This window comes from Emys orbicularis, chromosome 1 (genome assembly GCF_028017835.1).
Source record: "Emys orbicularis isolate rEmyOrb1 chromosome 1, rEmyOrb1.hap1, whole genome shotgun sequence".
Taxonomy (NCBI): domain Eukaryota; kingdom Metazoa; phylum Chordata; order Testudines; family Emydidae; genus Emys; species Emys orbicularis.
In genome coordinates this window covers 180,199,266-180,221,905 of record NC_088683.1, presented here as the reverse complement: position 1 = coordinate 180,221,905, position 22,640 = coordinate 180,199,266, and the positions used below count along the sequence as shown (strand labels likewise).

General features: G+C 44.8%; 1 protein-coding gene across 1 annotated transcript; it reads left to right on the top strand.

Moving 5' to 3' along the window:
• Positions 1–1,017: 1,017 nt before the first annotated feature.
• Positions 1,018–21,007, top strand: ADPRH (ADP-ribosylarginine hydrolase). Its single transcript, XM_065405847.1, has 4 exons — positions 1,018–1,073; positions 13,317–13,664; positions 16,872–17,232; positions 19,265–21,007. Exons 2-4 carry the CDS (start codon positions 13,322–13,324, stop codon positions 19,662–19,664), a joined length of 1,104 nt encoding a protein of 367 aa, XP_065261919.1. The 5' UTR covers positions 1,018–1,073; positions 13,317–13,321; the 3' UTR covers positions 19,665–21,007.
• Positions 21,008–22,640: the final 1,633 nt, after the last annotated feature.

Genomic DNA, 22,640 nt, shown 5'->3' with positions numbered 1-22,640 from the left:
GACCTGCCTTGACATGAAGACACTCTGGTAGAACCCAGTCTGTCTTTGCAAGATGGAGAACTGCCTATTATTGCACATGCCTGGCTGGGGAATTTCACTGTTCTATAGCTCTAGACCTAGCTATCCTTTGGATAGATTAATCAAAGAGAGGCAGCCCAGGTCTCTTCCCCTAAGATTACATTCAACATACAAATCTCATAATTCCTTCCCAGTGTCTGGGAAGGAAGAGGAATTGCAAAGGGTCGCAGACCCAGCCAAAGCAATGTTTTTTTAAATCAAGCTGGGCACTGAAGGGCGCTTTGTAGCAAAGCTGTTGCTCCCAGATTCATAGACCCACCACTTTTGTCACACCATTTTAATCACTGCTGAAGGCTGCTGTACACTCTTTTAGTTTAGTGGAGGCTGTGGAGCTGCACATCTCAAACCACACCTTCTGTTTGCTGTTGAAGAAAGCCGGGAGCAGAGGGAAGTATTGCCATTGGGTGCATTCAGTCTGAGTTTCAAAATCTATAAAGTTACGAGCACACCACTATAGGTACTGCCCTGGCAACATTCACCCTTGGTATTACTGCCTGGGCAATCCCTTGTTCCACGTGGTTTATAGTGAAGTCATCTGGGCAATCCTGTTGTGTGTGATGTATATTGAAGTCATCATCAGTGCTCCAGGGAGCCTTCCCCCCCTTATCTCAAATTAATCGATTTCTTAATGTTACTCCAAATGATCACTAAGAAAATACCCTCCCACCCAGCTGGGAAGTTACAAGTAGCACTGTAAGGAAGAGACTCCCTCTGAATGGACTATTGCTCAGCCTACCCCATACCAATTTACCAGAAGATGTCTGGTTGCTTTGCTTTATGCGGATATACGACATTTTAAGAGGTGCATTTCCAGCCCACACCCTGCAAGCTTCTCCTTTCCCTCTGGTAGGCTAAAACTGAAACAGTGGTCAGCTGCTGCCTTCAGAAGCGGTTGCTGACAGAGGATTGGCTGCTTCATCTGCAAATCAAACTGACAACCTGCCGGAAGAAGGAACAGACCCATTCCGCAAGAGAACTCGGCTACAGAACTGCAAGTAATTCCCCCCTTTTAACCACGTTCTTTGCAACGTTTCTTACAACGGGACTGTAAGAGGTAGCTGCTGTATGCCCGTCCCAGCAGCGAGGCTCTCTGCTAGCGCCAGAACACCCCTTTCCTCCAGGGAGTTTGTAAACAAGCGATAGAAACTCAGGCTAGCTGAGGGCAGCCATCTCTCCTGAAATGCACAGGCCAGGGTCCGTTTCTAATGGCTATCAGCGTCCTGACATTTAGGGATGGATGAACCTGTTGGGGGGGGGGGGGGGGAAGGGAAGAATAGCACTCCCTCCTTTCACCCAATGCTGAGCGCTTCTTACTTCTTCAAAGCACTTGCAAACATTAACTAACCCCCACAATTCTCATGATCTGCTAGGGCACGTAGCAACTCACACCTGCACCAGCTATTCCTCTGCCCGCCCTGCTGGATTCTGGGGTCTTCCTCTCACAAGGAACTGAGTCTCCATGGCAAGCAGCCCTTTCTCTCGCTGCCTCAGGGCTGTTGCAATTACATGGATTGTGCTATGGCTAATACCTGCACCCTGGCCACCAGCCCCCAGTTTTAAAGGAGACCCAGGGGACCTGCCCCCATCTGTCATGCAATGCCTTTGCAAATCCCACAGCATTGCCCATGCCCAGCACTGGCTGATAGTAGCCGGAGTTTCCCCATCCTGCCAGGGTTGCAGCCACTGGGCATGCTCCATTTCAGAGGCGGATTAAGATTTATTGGGCCCTGCGTACAAAGAACATTTGGGCACCTCACACCCTGGGGGCCCAGGGTGTCCAGAATCGGGGGAAGTAGGGGGGCATCACCCCCCTCCCTTTTAAAAGTGAGAGGGCCATGCCCACCTATTTTTTAACATAGATGTAGTAGCCTCAGGCAGGCACAAAGTGGTGGCTGCATGGATGTAGTTTGGTGGAGGTGGGGGGGAGTGTTGCCCCCCCAAACTGCAAGCCTCAGGCCAGAGGCAACAGGAGGAGCAATGCCGCATGTGGTTGCTGCCTCGGGCATAAAGCCCAGGTGGCAGCAGGGTGACCCAGCAGAGGCAGCCTGGCAGCAGTGGGACCCAGTGGGGGCAGCCTGGCAGAAGGAGCCGGGCGCAGGCACAGAGCGAGCCTGGGTGGAATGCAGTGGCCGCGGAGAGGAGCTCTCTGCCCAGCTCCTTGCTGCCGGTGACCTTCCCGGGGCTCCCTCCCGCCTCCCAGGCCAAGTCAGGGCCTCCTCTCCCCGCAGAGCATGTCTGCAGGCCCTGGGGAGGGGGCAGGAGGCTGGACCAGAGCCCCTGCCCCATGGTCCCACCAGCAGCGGCGTGCCCCAGTGGGCGGGGACATGGGCTGGGGGCTGCTCTTGGACACTCTGGCCCCCTGCTCAGGGCAGGTGCAGGGTCTGGGGCACCCCACAGTGACCTGAGCTCCCTTGGCAACTCTTACCACTGTCGGCTCCAGCTTCTGGCCTGGCCAGGGGGCAGGGCCTCAGGGGGGGGGGAAGAGGAGGAGCAGGGGGCAGGGCCACAGTTCCGGCGATGGTGGCGTCCCCCCCACTTCTACCCGGGTTCTGGCGCTCCTGCGGGGGCTCCCAAATTGGCCGGGGCCCCTGGGCATGTGTTAATCCGCTACTGCCTGTAGATTAGCTACAGCCCAATGTAGCCAAAGATCCTATAGATGATCGTAAAACCAAAGACCCTGTAGAAGAACTTGAAAGGAGCAAAACCAAAAGCTCAGTGGATGAGCAGGTAAACAATGGAGCAGGTCAAAGCAGTCTTCCTGCTGGAATAGATTTGAAGTTCCCATCTGATAAGTCACTTTCACGATTCAGTTTTATTACCGGAGCAGTTGCATATGCTTGTACAGATTGGTCCTTGCCTGCCCACTGAGTGTGATATGCCAAATTGAGAGTTTCAGTTTTTCCTACAAGCTGCCATTTTTCCATCTTCATTTTACAGCATGATAAAAGCACTGCATGAAGATTTGCATGTCAAGTGGCTTAGCATGCTCATATCTTTCCGATTACACATACTGTCACATCTGGTGATTGGGGATACAGAAGCTCAAAAATCAGCATGGTTAACAGGTTTCAGTGATTGGAAGAATATGCTAAAGTTAATGGCTGTTCATGGGAGGACCAAACAACTTCTGCAGTCACATGTGGCAGCTTTACAGTTTTGACCCTTCACAAGTATCAATGCATGTTTTGATAAACTAGCATCTGAAAATATTAGGAAGTTGCAAGAAGTACTAAAAATATTGCATGACACAGTCAAAACGTTAGTTAGTTTAGGTCTCCCTTTTCACGGCCACTGTGAAGTGTTGGAGAGCATCTGTTGTGGCATTTAGTTAATTATCATGAAGCTACTTGCCTGACTTAATACAACTTTTGCCCGACATATCAATGACACCAAGAGAATCAAATACTTGAGCAAGAAAATTACAGATGAACATATAAGTCTTTGTGCCTCAGAAACCAAGAAGCACATACTTACTAGCTGCAAAGAAGCTAAGTTTTTTACTGTCATTGCAGATGCAAACATGTCGATCAAATGGCTTCACTTTTTTAATATTGATCATATCAAAGGAAAAGTAGATATAAAAGAGCATTTGTGACAATAAGCGAGGCAGATGCTGCATCCTTGTGTGACAAGTTAACTGAAGTTTTATTTGACAAGTATTGGATCAGAAAGTAACTAGATAAGTTCATGGAGGATAGATCCATCAATGGCTCTTAGCCAGGATGGGCAGGGATGGTGTCCCTAGCCTCTGTTTGCCAGAAGCTAGGAATGGGCGACAGGGATGGATCACTTGATGATTACCTGTTCTGTTCATTCCCTCTGGGGCACCGGGCACTGGCCACTGTTGGTAGACAGGATACTGGGCTAGATGGACCTTTGGTCTGACCCAGTATGGCCATTCTTACGTTCTTATGACAGGGATATGTTGGGGCCAGTGTTATGGCTGGACCTCGTGGAGGAGTGCAAGCGAAAAAGAGAGAATATCTTTCAGGCAAGGGAGGCAAAGTGTGTGCACCATATATCCATTGCCTAGCACATCAAATTAATCTAGTTTTGGTTCATGCTTCTGAAGATATGGCCAGTCCAGACCTGAAGATTTTCTTCACAGCTTTGCAGGAAATACATAAATATTTCACAGACTAGCCATCGATGTGGAAAAACTAATGATTAAGTCTAAAAATAATCTTTATCTTCAAAACTCTTCTTGAGAGAGTACAGTTTTACAAAGAGAAGAGGAACTTGATGATGCACTTTAGGCCCCTGAAGTAGCTGACAGGATTGATGCAGCAGCTGAAATTGCACAGGCTTCTGAAGAATGAAGGAGAACTTTCTATCTAACCGCATTCTGCAAGACTAGATGGGCAGCTCAAATGAAAGCCATTGAGGCAACTATAGTAAATTGTTTAGAGTATTATTGAATGCCGAGAAGATGAAACTGTGGCTGAATGCAGGAGTAGTGAGGACGTATATTGAGCAAAAAGCAACATGTCCGATGGATTGGCTGTTCTACCTCAGTATGTTATGCTGGCATAGGATCTTCGTTATCATGGCTGCAGTCTCTGGAATCTTTCGGTCAAAGAAAATTGACCTGATCCAAGTCCTCCAACACAGTGAATGAGCTCAGCAATCTCAGATCTGAAAAAAATTATGAGGGAAATTGTAAAAATCTCAGACCAGGTGGGAAGCAATGGGTTATGAAAATACAAACTATCCAAGCCACAGGAAGAGATGTGTCCTCTGCATGTATGATGCATTTTGTACACAATTGTGTGTTAGAAGCAAAGGAGAACCATTGAAGGAAATATTTTGAGGTCTTGGATATGATCGGTGAACTAAAATCTCAGTGTGAGGGAATTCAAGAGGTAGCTGCTTGATTTGGTTTTATCCATCCCAGGTGAATTCAAAAATATAACTTTAGCAGAGTCAAAGGAGAAAGTTGTTAAACTCATGGGGAAATACTCATTTTTCTTTAGACTTGGTTTATGAGATTGTAAAATTATTCATCTTGAAAACCAAAGGACACAGAGGTATTCAGTTTGTCCCTTGGAGTCCAGAGCTACTTGAATTTCATAGTGTCAAGTTATCCCGGTGATGTTTTACCAGAAATGAAAATATTGTGTTGACTCTCACCCTACTAATTGGAGTGCCTAGCGCTGAATGTGAAATGAGCACATTAAGATGTGTCAAAAATTATGCGTGTTCAACACTGTCACAGACACGGTTGAGTGATCTTGCGCTTCTTCCAACAGAGAAAGACAAGACAGTATCATCAAACAATTGGCCCAGGAAAAGTATTGCCATTGGTGCGAGGTTCCAGTAATTGAAAATACGCAAGCCAACTCAGTTTGGGTGAGATTCCACTTATGTTTGGGCCTGTGATTTTTTTTATTTATTTTAAACTTTTATATTCAAAAAAGCCTAAGGCGATGTGACTGTGCTGCATGTTTGCTGACCATGTTCTGACCTTTAAATCTGTCCCTAAGTTTGGCCTATCCTAGTTCTCTGGTTTTGGATGGATTGTGGGTTTTATGTTGTGTTAAAGCACCTAAGGCTTGAGATGGGATTTTTTTTTTAATAAATCTAAAACCAAGTTTCTAAAAATCCCTTGACTCACTTAGAATGACTAACTCACACAAGCTGATCTGAAGGTGACTTCCTGTGTGATTTCTGCCAAGTCGCCTAACTTCGCTGTCCTTGGTCATAGAGTGTCTTAGGTAAATTTTCCCCATAATTGGTATTAAATTATACCAAGGGTTGGAGCACTAGTGCAGACAGACCATTGGCATTTTAAGCAAAGAATTGTCTGACCATGCTCAGGGTAGATCTAGACAACAGGCTGGTTAAAACCCCATGGCCCTGTCTACACTATTGCTCTAGCCAATGCTCGACCTGCAATGGGAGGCTTGTCTAAAATTCCTGACACAGATGCAACCTCTATACCTCCATCTGTAAGTTTTCCTACTTGTCCTCTTATTGCGTTTAAGCATCTTCAGTGATTTTGCACAGGTGCAACTGATTGGAACTAAGTATGCAAAGGCCTGATGTACACAAAGGAATAGGAGCCAGCTCACACTCTGAACTGGGCTGGTTCTGCAGGGATCTCAGAAGTGAAATGCAGCAAAAAGAAAGGGATTGTCACTAAACTAACAGATCCAACTCTGAATACACACACAGGGTAGATCGAAGCAATAAGGGTGATTTCTATAAAATTCAACGGCAAAAAACTTACATTCAGGCAGAGTTAGGATTGCTTGGCGGCATGTCATCCCCTTGCAGAACGCTAAGCGGAGCAAAAGTCAAATGTCTAAAAACCAGGAAATGTAGAATTAAGGTTGTCCATGCAACCTTAACTGTGCCCTCTTTCAGCAATGCTCTAATATGCTCTGTTATCACACATACCTTTACTCTGCCAACCCCACAGTTGCTGAAAGGTTTAAATCTTTCACCTGCTTTTGCAGCCCATGCACTCTCACCCACACGAATCCATCTAATGCTATTAAAGGACAAAAAGGGAAAAAGTTGGATGAGCACTAGCTCCATTAGATCCTAGCACTCACAGAGGGGGCAATGAGACGGATTCAGGTACCCCCAAAGCAACAAGGCCTCCCACACCTCCGCTCATGAGGGGAAAAGGTGGGGCTCAGCCCCCCTCTCCCCCAGGGGCAAGAGCCCTTCAGATTTGGGCACACACATGGGAGGGAAGAATGTGGGGCCGACAGGTGCCCATCTGTATTCTCCCCCAGTCCCATGCCACTCATCCCAACAATCCAGTATCCCGCCCTTCCAATTCCCCTAACCCCCACGTCTCACTCAATTGCACCCCCAACCTCTCTCCCCTCCTCTATGACGCATCTCCAGCTATCCTTCTCCCCTTGCTGCAGCCCAAAACCCCTCTCCCCCTCTGCTCTGCCCCTTAATACCCCTCCCTCCCAGGAAGCATTCATATGTTTAATTCCTCCCTCCCACCATCATGGAGTGTATGTACCCCATGCTGGCCCAACAACCAAGGGGTTAATACAGGCACTGCTGACCACTGCTGATTGGCAGCCTCACAGCAGCTGGGAGGATAAAAGGGCTGGGAAGCAGAGGGGTGGGGTGGCTAAAAGAAGAGCGAGCAGACTGGCGAAAGGAATTCCTGTCAGCAAACTGCTAGAGAGCTACCAAGCAACAATACCCCAGGAAGGGTGGAACAGATCAATAGGCTGAAGAGCCTGCAGAGGCCTGGGGGAAGGTTGATGGTGCCTGTTAGGGGGCTTATTTTTTTACCCTTTTACTTCCCTGGTCCTTCTCGCATGAACAGAGAGCAACAATACCCGAAGTCCGAAGGTGCAAACAATTCAATGTTTATTGGGGTGAACTTTCAGCAAGCATGATTCCAGTTTCCTTCCTCAGTGTCCCCCTTCCCAACTCTGACACCACAGAGCCTTGCCTGTGTCCCTGTTCCCATTCCACCCACTCTTAGCGAAACATGATTCCAATAACCCCACCCCCATTCCCTGTTCCCATTCCCCTCCTTACTTCCTGATTCACTGCAGACTATATAGTAAAACTTAGTTTTGCTTAGCTATACCTTAACCAATCATTTTACTAAAATTTAACTAACCAATCCTAACACATTGTAACATAATTATTTAACCAATTATATCCCACCACCTTAATTGGTTTACACCCAACAAAATTAATTATACTGCAGACAAAAACAATTACAAAACCAGACAGAGATTATACAGACAAACAATAGGGAAGTGGAGACTACAGTTATAAAACAATACAGAAATGAGGATTTCACATCCTAGTTATTGATAAGTGAGTTCTTGCCAACAGGATGCTATGAAACTAAGTTTCCTTTTAATCTTCTAGGCTCTTCCGTTTCTCTGGAGGTGATAGGAATATCAGGACAGGATTGTATTCCTAACAGCCCAATAGCACCTTATTTCCATGTGACTAGTTTGGAATGGGAGGATGTGACCATTTGCTTCCCAGCTTATGGCTGCCTCTGCTGCTTAGCCAAAGGCTTAGCCTAAAAACAGGGCCTCAGACTGTCACAGTAAAAAAAGGCCCTTACACCGGCAAACAGTAATTTTAATTCTTTCTTGTATACCCCTGTAACTAGCTAAGTGATAAGAATACCCCTAAATTCTTAAAGTATAGGCCTTTGCAAACAGGCCTGAATATTTATATCCTAACAGTGCCCTGAGCTCCTTCCTGAGTCAATGAACACTGATCCTGCTTGTCTAGCTTGAGGGCCCTGAGCTGGAACCCAGTGCAGTGGTGAGCTGGGTTCCCTACCAACTCCCTGATGGCCTTGAGAACAGGGGTTTTTCAGATTCCTGGGCACCAGGAATAGATAAACAGACAGTCCTGCTAAGCTGAGTGATCCGGTGCCACGTCCCACTTGGCCAGGAGGGGGCACTGTTGCACTGCCACACCAACTCCACCTCCTCTTCCCCCCCAAAAATCTGCTACCCACGACTGTCAAATTGTAGCCACTCCGTCCAAACCTTTTGTTTTAGGTGGGGGTTTATGATTAACTTACCCTTAGTTATGTTAATTGAAGGGTGAATTCACAGCTCTTAGTCTCAATGAGATCTGTGATTCATGTTCATATAATATCAAGGTTGGAAGGGACCTCAGGAGGTCATCTAGTCCAACCCCCTGCTCAAAGCAGGACCAATCCCCAGACAGATTTTTGCCCCAGATCCCCCATCAAGGATTGAACTCACAACCCTTTAGCAGGCCAATGCTCAAACCACTGAGCTATCATTAGTACCTCTCAGTTGAACAGTACAAGGCAGAAGGAAATCGGTTTTAGAGGGGGAGGGCTGTAACTCGGCAACCCCTTGGTCAAAAGACCCCAAGTATGGATCACTAACACTAGCTCATGCCCCACATTTCAAAGCAATCTGAGTAACCATTTGGATAAAGCCTATAAACCGGAAGGAAAGGAAACCCTCTGGCCATTTTTCTGTATTGGCGGGTGTGCACTGTAAACAATGTCCATTTTCTCAAATCCTATCCTCAGTTTCTATCCCCCAAAGATTTAGTGGGTGTCACCACTATCTTGGGTAAAACTAGACAGATTGAGACCATTTTGAACCACCTCACATCAATAGTTTTATCTCTAGCTCTGTGCAAAAAAAACCCCCATCATCATCAACAACACAAAAACCAACCGCAGATAGAAACTTTTTCAAAAAGTTTCTATTTTTTCAGGTCCTAAGTCTTCATAGCCCCTACCCTGCACTCTCTTGAGGCACACCAAATTTCAAAGGACTCCTACTAAGCATGTCAATTTTAGAAGACTTAGAAACGTTGATCTTTAAATGGAAGTTGTAATATAACACTGGTCTACAATTTTTGAGAAGTCGTTTGCTTCAGAGATAAAATGTGCTATTTATTATGTATTTTGATGTGCTGAATTCAAATATGACAATTAAAACAACTGATTGGCTACTGTTTCTAAGATATTTAAGTTTTTACATTTTATGTCTATGTATATTGTGTAGATAGTAGAGTTTTAATCATAAATTGTAAACCTAGGTCTTTTCATGTGTTTATGGTTGCTTTACATGATAATATTTCACCTGTCCTGTTTATGTAACACTTTAAAAATCAGCAAAAGGGTCATATAAATAAAATTTATTGTGAAACAAAAGGCAAAAAACTATTATGTACATAGTTTAGTCCTATGCAGTGTCTACTCGGCGCTTCTTGGCTTGTCTCTTGTATTCATTAAATGGAGCATCTCTTGTCACTGTCCAGCAATAGTCTGCAAGCATTGATGGGCTCCATTTGCCCTGATAGCGTTTCTCCATTGTTGCAATGTCCTGGTGAAATCGCTCGCCGTGCTCGTCGCTCACTGCTCCGCAGTTCGGTGGAAAAAAATCTAGATGAGAGTGCAAAAAATGTATCTTTAGTGACATGTTGCAACCAAGGCTTTTGTATGCCTTGAGGAAGTTTTCTACCAACAACCTGTAGTTGTCTGCCTTGTTGTTTCCGAGAAAATTTATTGCCACTAACTGGAAGGCTTTCCATGCCGTCTTTTCCTTGCCACGCAGTGCATGGTCAAATGCATCATCTCGAAGAAGTTCACGAATCTGAGGACCAACAAAGACACCTTCCTTTATTTTAGCTTCACTTAACCTTGGAAATTTTCCACGGAGGTACTTGAAAGCTGCTTGTGTTTTGTCAATGGCCTTGACAAAGTTCTTCATCAGACCCAGCTTGATGTGTAAGGGTGGTAACAAAATCTTCCTTGATTCAACAAGTGGTGGATGCTGAACACTTTTCCTCCCAGGCTCCAATGACTGTCGGAGTGGCCAATCTTTCTTGATGTAGTGGGAATCTCTTGCACGACTATCCCATTCGCAGAGAAAACAGCAGTACTTTGTGTATCCAGTCTGCAGACCAAGCAAGAGAGCAACAACCTTCAAATCACCACAAAGCTGCCACTGATGCTGGTCATAGTTTATGCACCTCAAAAGTTGTTTCATGTTGTCATAGGTTTCCTTCATCTGGACTGCATGACCAACTGGAATTGATGGCAAAACATTGCCATTATGCAGTAAAACAGCTTTAAGACTCGTCTTCGATGAATCAATGAACAGTCTCCACTCATCTGGATCGTGAACGATGTTGAGGGCTGCCATCACACCATCGATGTTGTTGCAGGCTACAAGATCACCTTCCATGAAGAAGAATGGGACAAGATCCTTTTGACGGTCACGGAACATGGAAACCCTAACATCACCTGCCAGGAGATTCCACTGCTGTAGTCTGGAGCCCAACAGCTCTGCCTTACTCTTGGGTAGTTCCAAATCCCTGACAAGGTCATTCAGTTCACCTTGTGTTATGAGGTGTGGTTCAGAGGAGGATGGGAGAAAATGTGGGTCCTGTGACATTGATGGTTCAGGACCAGAAGTTTCATCCTTTTCCTCGTCTGACTCAAGTGAGAATGATTCTGGTGCATCAGGAACCGGCAGTCCTTCTCCCTGGGGTACTGGGCGTATAGCTGATGGAATGTTTGGATAATGCACAGTCCACTTTTTCTTCTTTGACACACCTTTCCCAACTGGAGGCACCATGCAGAAGTAACAATTGCTGGGATGATCTGTTGGCTCTCTCCAAATCATTGGCACTGCAAAAGGCATAGATTTCCTTTTCCTGTTCAACCACTGGCGAAGATTTGTTGCACAAGTGTTGCAGCATATGTGTGGGGCCCACCTCTTGTCCTGATTTCCAATTTTGCAGCCAAAATAAAGGTGATAGGCTTTCTTAACCATAGTGGTTATACTGCGCTTTTGTGATGCAAAAGTCACTTCACCACAAACATAGCACAAGTTATCTGCACTGTTCACACAAGTACGAGGCATCTCTGCTCACTTTGGCTAAACAGAAATGTGTCCCTTTGCAAAATCAAACACTGACAAATAAGAGAGCACGACACTGTATGATTTCTAGAGCTGATATAGGGCAATTTGTTCAGCAGAGTGATGTAAGCTTCGTTATGATTGCATCATCCATGACTTCTAGGAATAACATGATGCAATTCATATCATGCATGACGCAATACCAGCTTCAGATTGCATCATTCATTGTTTTGCCTAAAAAGCAAGTACTGTCCAAACCCAGTCATAGATTTATTCATAGATCCAGTCAAAGATGTATTTTAGTCATTTCTGGTTTAAATTGAGATCCCTTCCCTTTTATAACTCACTTATCCTCCGCCATTCCCAAGTCAAGGATCGTATATACTGACCCAATAGCATATCTTGAAAACTAGAGCCAATCAACAATTTTAAGCATCATTTTCGTTCTCAGTGACCCAGAATTAGTAAAGTTTGACTACATTTATTTCAGAAGCATTTTGGCTGTAGAGCAGTGTAATCTTAATTCTGGGGTGCTGCTGGACCACTATAGTTACTCTTCAGAGTGCAACTGGACTTCGTTTTTGTTTTAAATCACTTTCTTAATCTATAGAAATTGATTAATAAGTTAACCTTTCACTTTTGATATGGTTTTCTTTGTTCATTTTTCTCAATGAAAATAGACCAAACAATTTCATGTTCAGGCTCTTAAGCATTTATCAAAATGCTACTATAACAAGGTGGCAAATCCTTCAGAGGGATATATGTTGGCTGGTTTTTGAATAAAGAAATGTTGGGTTAGCTTTATTTAAGTACAGATTTAATACAAAACCAACTAAGCTGAGGGTAACAGAGGGTCCTGTGGCACCTTTAAGACTAACAGAAGTATTGGGAGCATAAGCTTTCGTGGGTAAGAACCTCACTTCTTCAGATGCAAGAACCTCTTGCATCTGAAGAAGTGAGGTTCTTACCCACGAAAGCTTATGCTCCCAATACTTCTGTTAGTCTTAAAGGTGCCACAGGACCCTCTGTTGCTTTTTACAGATTCAGACTAACACGGCTACCCCTCTGATACTTAAGCTGAGGGTGTTATATGGAACACACTTAAAAAAAAAATCTAAATTTTAATACTTACAAATAACTTTATTCTCAATTGCATCTGTAATTTACCTGGCCAGGATGGCAGCAGCTGAATGTAGTTGGGAAGAAGAATGTGTACTTTGTCAGATCCTGAGAGAAACATGGTATAGCCCAGGGGTCGGCAACCTTTCAGAAGTGGTGTGCCGAGTCTTCATTTATTCACTCTAATTTAAGGTTTCACGTGCCAGTAATACATTTTAATGTTTTTAGAAGGTCTCTTTCTATAAGTCTGTAATATATAACTAAACTATTGTTGTATGTAAAGTAAATAAGGTTTTAAAAATGTTTAAGAAGCTTCATTTAAAATTAAATTAAAATGCAGAGCCCCCCGGACCGGTGGCCAGGACCCGGGCAGTGTGAGTGCCACTGAAAATCAGCTTGCGTGCCGCCTTTGGCACATGTGCCATAGGTTGCCTACCCCTGGTTTAGGCCAAGCTGATGGAAGGCTGGTGTGGGATCTACTCTTGGTTCAGAATAGGGTTTGAATTTATATTTGTTTCCCAGTAGAACACCCACAGGCCATTCCCTACTGAGAAGCTAAACTAACCATACGGATTGTGAGGCAAAGTGTGCAAATACTGCATTTCAGAGCTATTTGTGCAAGTTAAATTGCCCAATAGGTGCAGAAAGGCTGAACGCTCCAGCTCTTAAGACTTTATGAGAGTGGCTCTTGCTTAATCAGATACACAATGAAGCCCTCTACCAAGCTAATGATACTTGTTTTCTTTTCAGAGTCCATGGGAAGTGGAGCCACCCTAAGGCACAGCATGAGTTCAGGTCTGATTGAGAACTACGTGGCAGCCATGGTGCTGAGCGCAGTTGGTGATACCCTGGGCTATTACAATAGAAAATGGGAGTTCCTGCAGAATGGCCAGGAGATTCACAGGCAGCTTGCACAAATGGGGGGGTTGGGAAACATCTGTATAGCAGGCTGGAAAGTCAGCGATGACACAGTGATGCACTTGGCTACAGCTGAAGCTCTGGTAGCTGCTGGGAAACAACCAAGTTTTCCAGAGCTCTATTCCCTTATAGCAAAGCACTACAAGGACTGTATGGATGACATGGATGGCAGAGCTCCAGGTAATCCTTCTGAAATTGTATCTGTACCATACAAAACAATGTTTCCTTCCTTTGTCTAATTTTCTCTCTCTCGTTCCCTCTTTAGTTAAGGCTGCCAGGGAGTGCCCCTGTTTTTAGTTGCTTATAACTTTACCAAACTAAGTGTTCAGGCTGAAATTTTACATGTGAGTGGTCTGCATCGGACTGATTTTTCTGGAAAGTTCCAGATAAAACGGTTCTGCCATTTCCAAGAACAAGATTGGGAAAAAGACATTGTTTTGCTAATATTCCAACAACAGTTTCTTTGAGAAGTTCTAGCACCTGCATGTTTGGATCTGGGACTTGAAATTTGGCAGGGAGGTGACCTTTATGTCAGGGATGTGCCTTTGCAATTCCTGTGAAAAATATGCCCACACATGGCCCAGTTATAAGCCTTTGGGGGGGGAAAAAAATCTCACTTTTACATATGCTCAGTAAAGACACTGTAGAGTTTGGCAGCTAAATTCCCTGAAGATTTTATCTGCACCGAGCATGCTCCAGCCCAGGGTGGAAGGGGCTAAACAGGATGCGACTGTCCCTGCTGGGGGGCCACTATAGGGCCTGGCACCAGACCTGAGAGCAGGAAGCCTTTTTGTCCTGTGCTCTCAATGCCTCCCCACCTCCGCCCTGCTGGCACCCTGGCAGTGTGGAGGAGAAGCAGCCTGATCCAAATGCAGAGTGGACAAGAGCTGGATTGGGGAGGGACAATGGAGGAAGTAGATTGGAACAAACTGCTCAGGGCTGGGGAAAAAACTGGCTAGCTAAATTGACTGGATATATAAGTAATACAATCAAAATAAAATATTTCAACATTATCAGTGAAATTTTTGGAATTTCTGTTCAGGGCCGTCCAGAGGATTCAGGGGGCCTGGGGCAAAGTGGGGGGCGCTTGTGCTCACCGGGCGGTGCTCCGAGTCTGCAGCGGCGGCGGCGGGTCCTTCACTCGCTCCGCGTCTTCTGCAGCACTGAAGGACCCGCTGCCGAAATACCGCTGAAGACCCGGAGCGACTGAAGGGCCCCCCGCCGCCGAAGTGCCACTGAAGACCCGGACCGCTGCCGGGTGAGTAAAAATTAAAAAGGCGCCTCTAGCCAGGAAAGGGATTCTCGGCCAGGACTCGTGGGTCCCAGGATCCGGGGCAAATTGCCTCACTTGCCCCCCCCCCCCCCCCCCTCTGGGCGGCCCTGTTTCTGTTCCATGGGAAATTTCAGCTTTTCATTCTGATACAGAACTAGTAGAGGGTTTTGTTGGTTGGTTGGTTGGTTGTTTTGGGAATGTCCTGCGGAATTCCAATGTCCAGGCAGCTGTAGTGACCATGTAATTAAAGATAGTATGATATTGTATATGCACAAGGGGGCCAAATTAAGGTATCATGGGCAACCTTAATTCTGGCATTTCCTAACTTTTCAGTACTTGGCTTTGCATCCTTAACATTCTTTTAACATACAGTAGAAACTCGGAGTTACGAACTCACCAGTCAATCACACACCTGATTTGGAACCGGAAGCACACAATCAGGCAGCAGCAGGGAAAAAAAAGCTAATACAGTACAGTACTGTGTTAAATGTAAACTACTAAAGAATTAAGGGAACGCAACATTTCTCGACCGGACAGTAAAGTTTCAAAGCTGTATTAAGTCAATGTTCAGTTGTAAACTTTTGAAAGAACAACCCTAACGTTTTGTTCAGAGTTACAAACAACCTCCATTCCCGTAGTGTTCGTAACTCAGAGGTTCTACTGTAGTTTTTGGTCTGCAGTATACATCTTGTGCATACACATATACACAAAAATAACATGGACCGTTAAGGCTACAAAATTTACACAGATGTGATATGAAATTAAGTACAAGAAAAGAGATAAGCCACATCAAATATTTTTTAAAACCACAATGATCTTTACCGGTAACACCTTAGTTTATTAAAATCTAAATCCCTTTTACTAGTTCTGCTGTGACAGCAGGACAATAAAGTACAGCAATCAGAGTTTAGCCTGTTTTACGTTCTAATTTTCCCACGCTAGTACGATGCTGCAAAGTTTGGGTTGCAAACATTCATGGGGAATATATGGATGTTGGTGGAATGAGTAAATGGAGACACGAAATTTACCACTGATGATTTATACAATTAATGGAAACTTTGCAGTTGTTAGGCTATAAATATGCTTTGGACCTAAACTGATGAACACTCATGACTCCAGGTAAGCCAAAGGAAACGGCAGGTGCTTAGCAGCTTTGAAAATTAGGCCATCTCTGCTTAGGTAACAAAGTATGGACTGACATACCTTACTTTAGGCACATTGACAATTTTTGCCACTGTACTAGGTGGTTAAGAGAGAGTCTCTCTGTAGTTACAGCTGTAGCTAGCTTTCTGTTACAAGACTGATTTTTTTTACCCTTAACTTACATGTTCAAAACTTTCATCAAGCTACACCTCTAACTTGATATAACGCTGTCCTCGGGAGCCAAAAAATCTTACCGCGTTACAGGTGAAACCGCGTTATATCGAACTTGCTTTGATCCGCCGGAGTGCGCCGCCCCGCCCCCCTGGAGCTCTGCTTTACTGCGTTATATCCGAATTCGTGTTATATCGGGTCGCGTTATATCGGGGTAGAGGTGTATTTGAAATATTTTGCCAGAGAAGAAGTTTTTAGGAGTTGTCTGACAAAATCTGTTGAGAGACAGAGTCTGGGGGTGGTGGGGAAATCAAAAAGATTGTTTAACTTTTTAAAATTAGTTATTTGCTTTCACACACTAAATTTGGCCTGGAAATGCCAAACTTGTTTTATTTTGTTGGCCTTGACAAGGACTGAGACTTTGATGCTGTCTTATATATTTTACACACACACACACACACACACACACACACACACACACACACACACACACACACACACACACACAGAGTAATGGGGGTTTCTGAAGCTTTTTCATACTTTTTATAAATTAAGGTTAGTGTTGTCAGTGAGTTTGGTTTGGGATTATACAAGTTATTTCAGCAGTTGAAGTCAAGGGAAGTCGAGAGACATAGGTAAGCAAGGCAAATTAGGTTTTGATATGAAATTAGGAAAGGTATACAGGAAAGCTCCTTCCCTTCCCTGCCTATCCTCTGGCCTTCACCATTCCTCATTCTAAATGAACATTCTGGCCTATTGATCAAGGCTTCCCTTTATTAGTCTGTTTCCTTCCTGCACAGGTACTACCTGCGTTCAAAACACACTGGGCCTGCAGCCAGACCAACCAGATGGCTGGAGGATTCCATTTAACAAGAATGAGGGAGGATGCGGGGCTGCCATGCGGTCCATGTGCATTGGGCTGAGGTTTTGTCATCCTGAGCAGTTGGATAGCTTGATTCAAGTCAGCATCGAGAGCGGTCGAATGACCCATCATCATCCAACTGGCTATCTGGGATCCCTGGCTTCTGCTCTCTTTACCGCCTATGCTGTGAATCGCAAGCCCCCTCACGAATGGGGGAAGGGACTGATGGAAGTGCTGCCGCAGGCTAAAGTCTACATCCAGAAGTCTGGCTACTTTGTGAAGGAGAACCTGAAGCACTGGTGAGCCAGGCTGGATTCTGCTGGTGAGATGACTGGAATTTGTAGGCCCCCAAATGGTTGGTTACCAGTCTCTCCAGACTATCAAATGCAAGGCATTCAGCAACCTCAGCCATGGGGTCTCAACACCGTTTTTTGAAAGGAGTCCGTTTCATGGATCCCAACAAGGAGGGTTCACTTCATGGCCCTTTTACACTGCCTTTGTGTCAATGAGAATCAGGCCCTAGGATAGGAAAGGTTTCTACCCCATCCCACAGCTTTCCTCTGCATTGCCCACTCCTGCATGTTCAGGCCTCCCTGCAGTCTTGTTGGAAGGTTATGAAAGTGCTTTACACACCCTAACGAACTAACTTTTCTAAATCCCTCTGTGAGGGAGGGAAGTATTGCTGTCCCTAGTGTTAGTGTGTAGGTGCTGGGGGCCTATGAGATACTGATCAGGCTAGATGATTTGGTGGTCGCTTCTGGCCTTAAACGCTATGAATATATGACTTTACAGATAGAGAAAGAGGGGATTAAGCAACTTGTCCTCCACTACACTTCAGTTCTCTAATGGGGCCAAAGAGAGAACCCAGCTCCCTGCATCTCAGCTACAAGACCATCCTTCCTCCCTAGAGCCTGAATGACTAGAGATTGGGGCTGTGGAGAACCTCAAATAGATCAGAGCCGAGCTCAACTCAGACAAGCACTCAAGGGTTCTGATGTTTCTTTGCTAAAACCAAACCTAGAGTCTGCAAATCTTACGAGAGAACATGCTTCTCCATGAGCTATCCACTGGATATCCTGCAGAACAGCCTCTCTGTTCAAACTGTACCGCTGATGTCAGACAGAGCTAGGGAGTGCGGAGGTGATTGAAACAGAGAGGGAGGGAATTATTCATGCTTTTCAGAATCTAACAAGGTTCTTTCTAAAAAAGAGGTGGCTTTGGGAAGAAGGGGATTTTAACTTTATCCAAGCTAGTTCACATAGTCCTAGTTAGCTTAAAAACCAACACTTGGGGTCAGTTCCTCAACTGGAGCGATGCAGATTTACACCAGTTGATCATGATCTTCAACAACAACTCAGTGAATACTAAAGTGATTTGTGAATATTTGTGACTAAGAAACAGCACGTTTTGTTCACTATTCTTTGTGGAGTATTCAGATGGCTGACAACCATTTGTGAAAAAATGTGTGAAATTTTCAAGAGTCGCACACAATTTTTAACACCAATGATTATTCGTTATTCAGAAATTTCCTGTAATATTTGTCATCCAACTATGGGGGAGAGAGACCAGGACTACTTCTGTGGCCAATCACACACCACCAATAAATTCTGTAGTGGACACTTCAAACAAACCATAGGCTGAAATTTGGTTGTGTAAACTTTGGCAAATTCCAAATTGACATTAATCAGGATTGGCTCATCAGTAATTCAGAAAGGGGAAAACGGGGGGAGGCGTCGAGCTCTATCTTCCATCACTAATAGGTTATCTCAGCTTGGAAGAAAGCAGTCCCGAGGCAGCAGGCAAATTTATTTTTAGAGCTGGGGCTGAGGCGAGAAGGTCAGATACACGTTTTGAAAGCCCCCCCAAGTTTCAGATGTTTCCCCCAGCACATTAGGGCTTGGGGCAGAGGGCGGGCAGCTAAAATATTCTGATCTGGATCCTGGTTTGGACTCTGAATCCATTCACACACACAGTTTGTGGAGATGATCTGAATGCAGGATTTTGGTTCTCTCCACTTATTTTCTGTCACTTTGAATCTCTTGCAATGCAATGGGTTATTTATCCCAGTCGGTGCTCTACTGCCCTCTCCTGGAGGGAAGAGTCAAACACTTAAGTGTTCCTCCCTTTGTGATTCTCATCTTCTCATAGCCTTTGTATGGTGCCGCTAATGTCTCCAATTAGACAGGAGAGGTTTGCTGTTTGGTTTAGCAGGTGGGCTGAGTTCGCTCTCTCATGTTTTTTGCTGACAGCTGTGGTGTCCATCTGTTTAAACAGAAATGCTGCCTACTGCTGCCCTGGGACTTTTGCTTACTTTTCTCTCCTGTTTTGTAGGTCCTACTTTGAAGAACAGTGGAAAAGATACCTGGAGTCCAGGGGAATTTCAGATGGAGTGTCTGTTCCTACCTTCCCCCCCATATATGGCGTGAAGGAGCGAGATGAATTCTATGTCTCCCTGAGCTACTCTGGCTGGGGCGGCAGCAGTGGGCATGATGCCCCAATGATTGCCTACGATGCCATACTTGGCGCTGGAAACTCCTGGACGGAGCTCGCTCACCGGGCTTTTTTCCATGGTGGGGACTCCGATTCTACAGCAGCCATTGCCGCGTGCTGGTGGGGGGCCATGTATGGCTTCAAAGGAGTCAATGTATCCCTCTATAGAGAACTGGAATACAGAGAGAGGCTGGAGAAAATAGCTAAAGCCCTGTATGAGGTCAGCCAGCCAGAGGGCTAGTCCAAGCAGAGAGGTGGTTCTAGAGTTCCCAAGACAAAACTAAACTTTACAAGGTCCCTGTATAGCTTGCGGGGCAAGGGGAGGGTTAGATTGATCTTGGACTACACTTTAAGACCCATCTACCTGCAGCTCCTGATCCACCCAGGCAACGCTTGTGCTTCAGCAGTCTGTCTAGCCAATGCCTAGTATTAGAATAACGGGATTAAGGATGAAAGTGTGAGGGGGAAATCTGGCATAGCAGCTGTGTTCACTTTTTTTTTTTTGTCACTGCTAGCAGAAATGCAATCTCAGAAGCACCAAAGAGCAATGCATGGTCAGCCAGGTTTGGATTTTGTCAGTAATGGTAAAAGAATTTGGTACTGGGTTGAGTTTGAGTGAAATTTTATATTCCTCCACAGAACAGAACCAGCACAGAGTGCTAGTGCCAGCCTTCCCTTCTCTCACATCCCAGTGCACTCACCCCAGACACGTAGTGAGCACCTCGACAGCTAAGAGGGGAATACAGTCTTTAGGGCTCATTCAACCCTTGGTCCTAAGGAACCAATTAGTGCGAAGCACGAGGGTGGATTTTCACATCTTTAGTGTGGGGAAATGCATTTTTCTGCTTTAAGAATGGTCATTTGGCATTTGTTTAAAACCTAATTTCACAGCGTCTCTAACCAATTGCAGAATTTCAAGACCTTTTGTTATGATTAAATAAAAACGTCATTATCTCTTGCCTACTGCCATTAAGGGGGAAGTTAAATCCACATTCAGTCTTACCATTCACTTAGGGTAATTCTAACATTAGGGACAGAATTTGCACCTTACTTCATCAAACTGGATCTCATTATGAAGAATTAGAAATAGGAAATGCCGCTTGCTACCATATCCCAATTAAGAGTCGAGACCTTTAGAGCTGTTGAAAGATGTTCTTTTCTCGAAATTTTATGTAACTGCTGCTAACATCTTTGAAAGTTTCTTGCTTTTCTGTGCAAACAACTGAATTCTGTGTGTCTTACTCCCAAGATGGCAGCTTTCAAGCTGATCATCATTTATCCTATTTAAGATCCTTTACAAAAGAATAAAATTACTACAAAATGTAATCTGATAATGCAGAACAATTCTGCTCTATGTGAAACAGTCTAGATTTGCAAATGAATAGAAGATAGCTGCTGCTTCACCGCGTCAGAGGTTCGCCATTGTGCCTTTTGATGAATTTGCAGCAGATATCAAGGAAATGCTGGAAGCGTATGAACGAGTTTCCAAAGGAGAGGGAAAAGAGACTTGCAGTTCTGTACCTCTGGTTTTTAAGTGCTCTGTCTATAATTAAATAAAAGCAAATATTTGGCAAATGGAAGATAAAGCACATATTTCTCATCTGAAACTGTTTATTGGTGTTCCAGTTTGTCCTTCATTCTCACGACAGAGAATGCATCTCTCTATGCATCCCTGACCAAACTCAGTGCTCAGGTCACTGAGGGTATATTTATTCTTCCCTCAAAGTGCTGCAATGTAACGCTAAGAGCTTTTGTGCTTGCATTGAGGAGACAGGACCCCTGTGCCCAAAAGGACAAAGGTAAAGGCAAGGAGAAGATGGACAGATACTGTTAGGAAAGTGAAGGCCACACAACATTGTTTGTTAACTGTGCTGAAGTGACACGGAATATAAACTCAGAGCGGAGGTGGTTTGTTTTTGTAAGGATAGTGTGGATGCTTCCCACCGCCCCCTCCAGAACGTATTTCTGCACAAGTCTGGGCTCCCATTGCTATAGCAGTCATGGAAGGAGGCATCTGGCCATTTATCAAATTCAGATTTGGAAACTGTTTCCTGCCCCCAAATCTGTAAAACAAGCCTAAACTAGTACCACAAGAGCAACGTACCTTAGTACATATTCCCTCCTCTCCAGACTCCTTGTCAAGGGAACTGCTGAGGAAAACTTTAGTGGTGCACTTGGTCCGTGGATCCAGAAGCCTCGTAGTTTTGTGTTTGCATTTAGTCATCAAAATAATTTACCCTTAGCCTCCCCATCTCAAAAGAAAGCAAGGGGCTACTATCACTGGGAAAAGAGAAGTCATGAGCCAGGGATGTATGGGGGGAGGCCTCTGTCTTCTGAGAGACGCTTTATCCCAGTTATATGGTGGGCAGGGGTTAAACACATGCACATGTGGAAAGAATACATTCAGCAGCTAGGCAACCTGGACCTCAGTGCCCCCCCCGCCCGCCCGACTCCCCCTGCCAAAGAACCTCAGGAGACATGAGGTAGGACTGGCTGGAAAAAGCTAGTATTTCATGACCATTTTTTAAGAAATAAAAAGTTTTGTTAAAACTTGTGTTTTTTTGTTTTGTTTTATACCAAAAAATGTAAATTTTGTTACATTCTAACCTCCCAACCTAAACCCCACCTTGTTTCAGTATAAAAAACAAAGTGAAAGAAAATGGGTGTTTCTGCCAACAAAATGAAATTTAAAAAGCTTAGTTGAAAACCAAAACATCTCAACCAACATGAATTTGTTTATTTTATTTATTTATTTGTTTTGTGTGTGGCAGAAGTCATTTTGGTCACAGACATTTCTGACAACCCCCCCCCCCGCCCCCTTTTTTTTTTTTTAAATTAAAAAAACTGCTCTAGTCCTGAGTGTTTTAGGGCGAAGCAGCTGCACCAGGACCTCAGTGTAGATCTCGTTGGGCACATCCAGGGTGTTCCAGGAGTAAGCAGGTCTCCAGGCCCCATTGTGCAGTCTGGGTACTGCCGAGCATAGAACTCCCACGTGGTTCTCTGCTACACAGTCAGCATTGCTGTTTATCCCACAGACCACTCCCCCTGCACTTCAGTTGCCACCTATTTTGAGCTGTAGTGGGAGACCCAACCCATGGGGATCTATCCCCATGGCCCTGCGCATACACCCGCCCACCTGTGCATGGCCATCCTTCTGCAGCTACTCAGTCCCGGTTTTAGAACATTCCATGCACTCCCCTCTCCTGCTTGGGTCCAT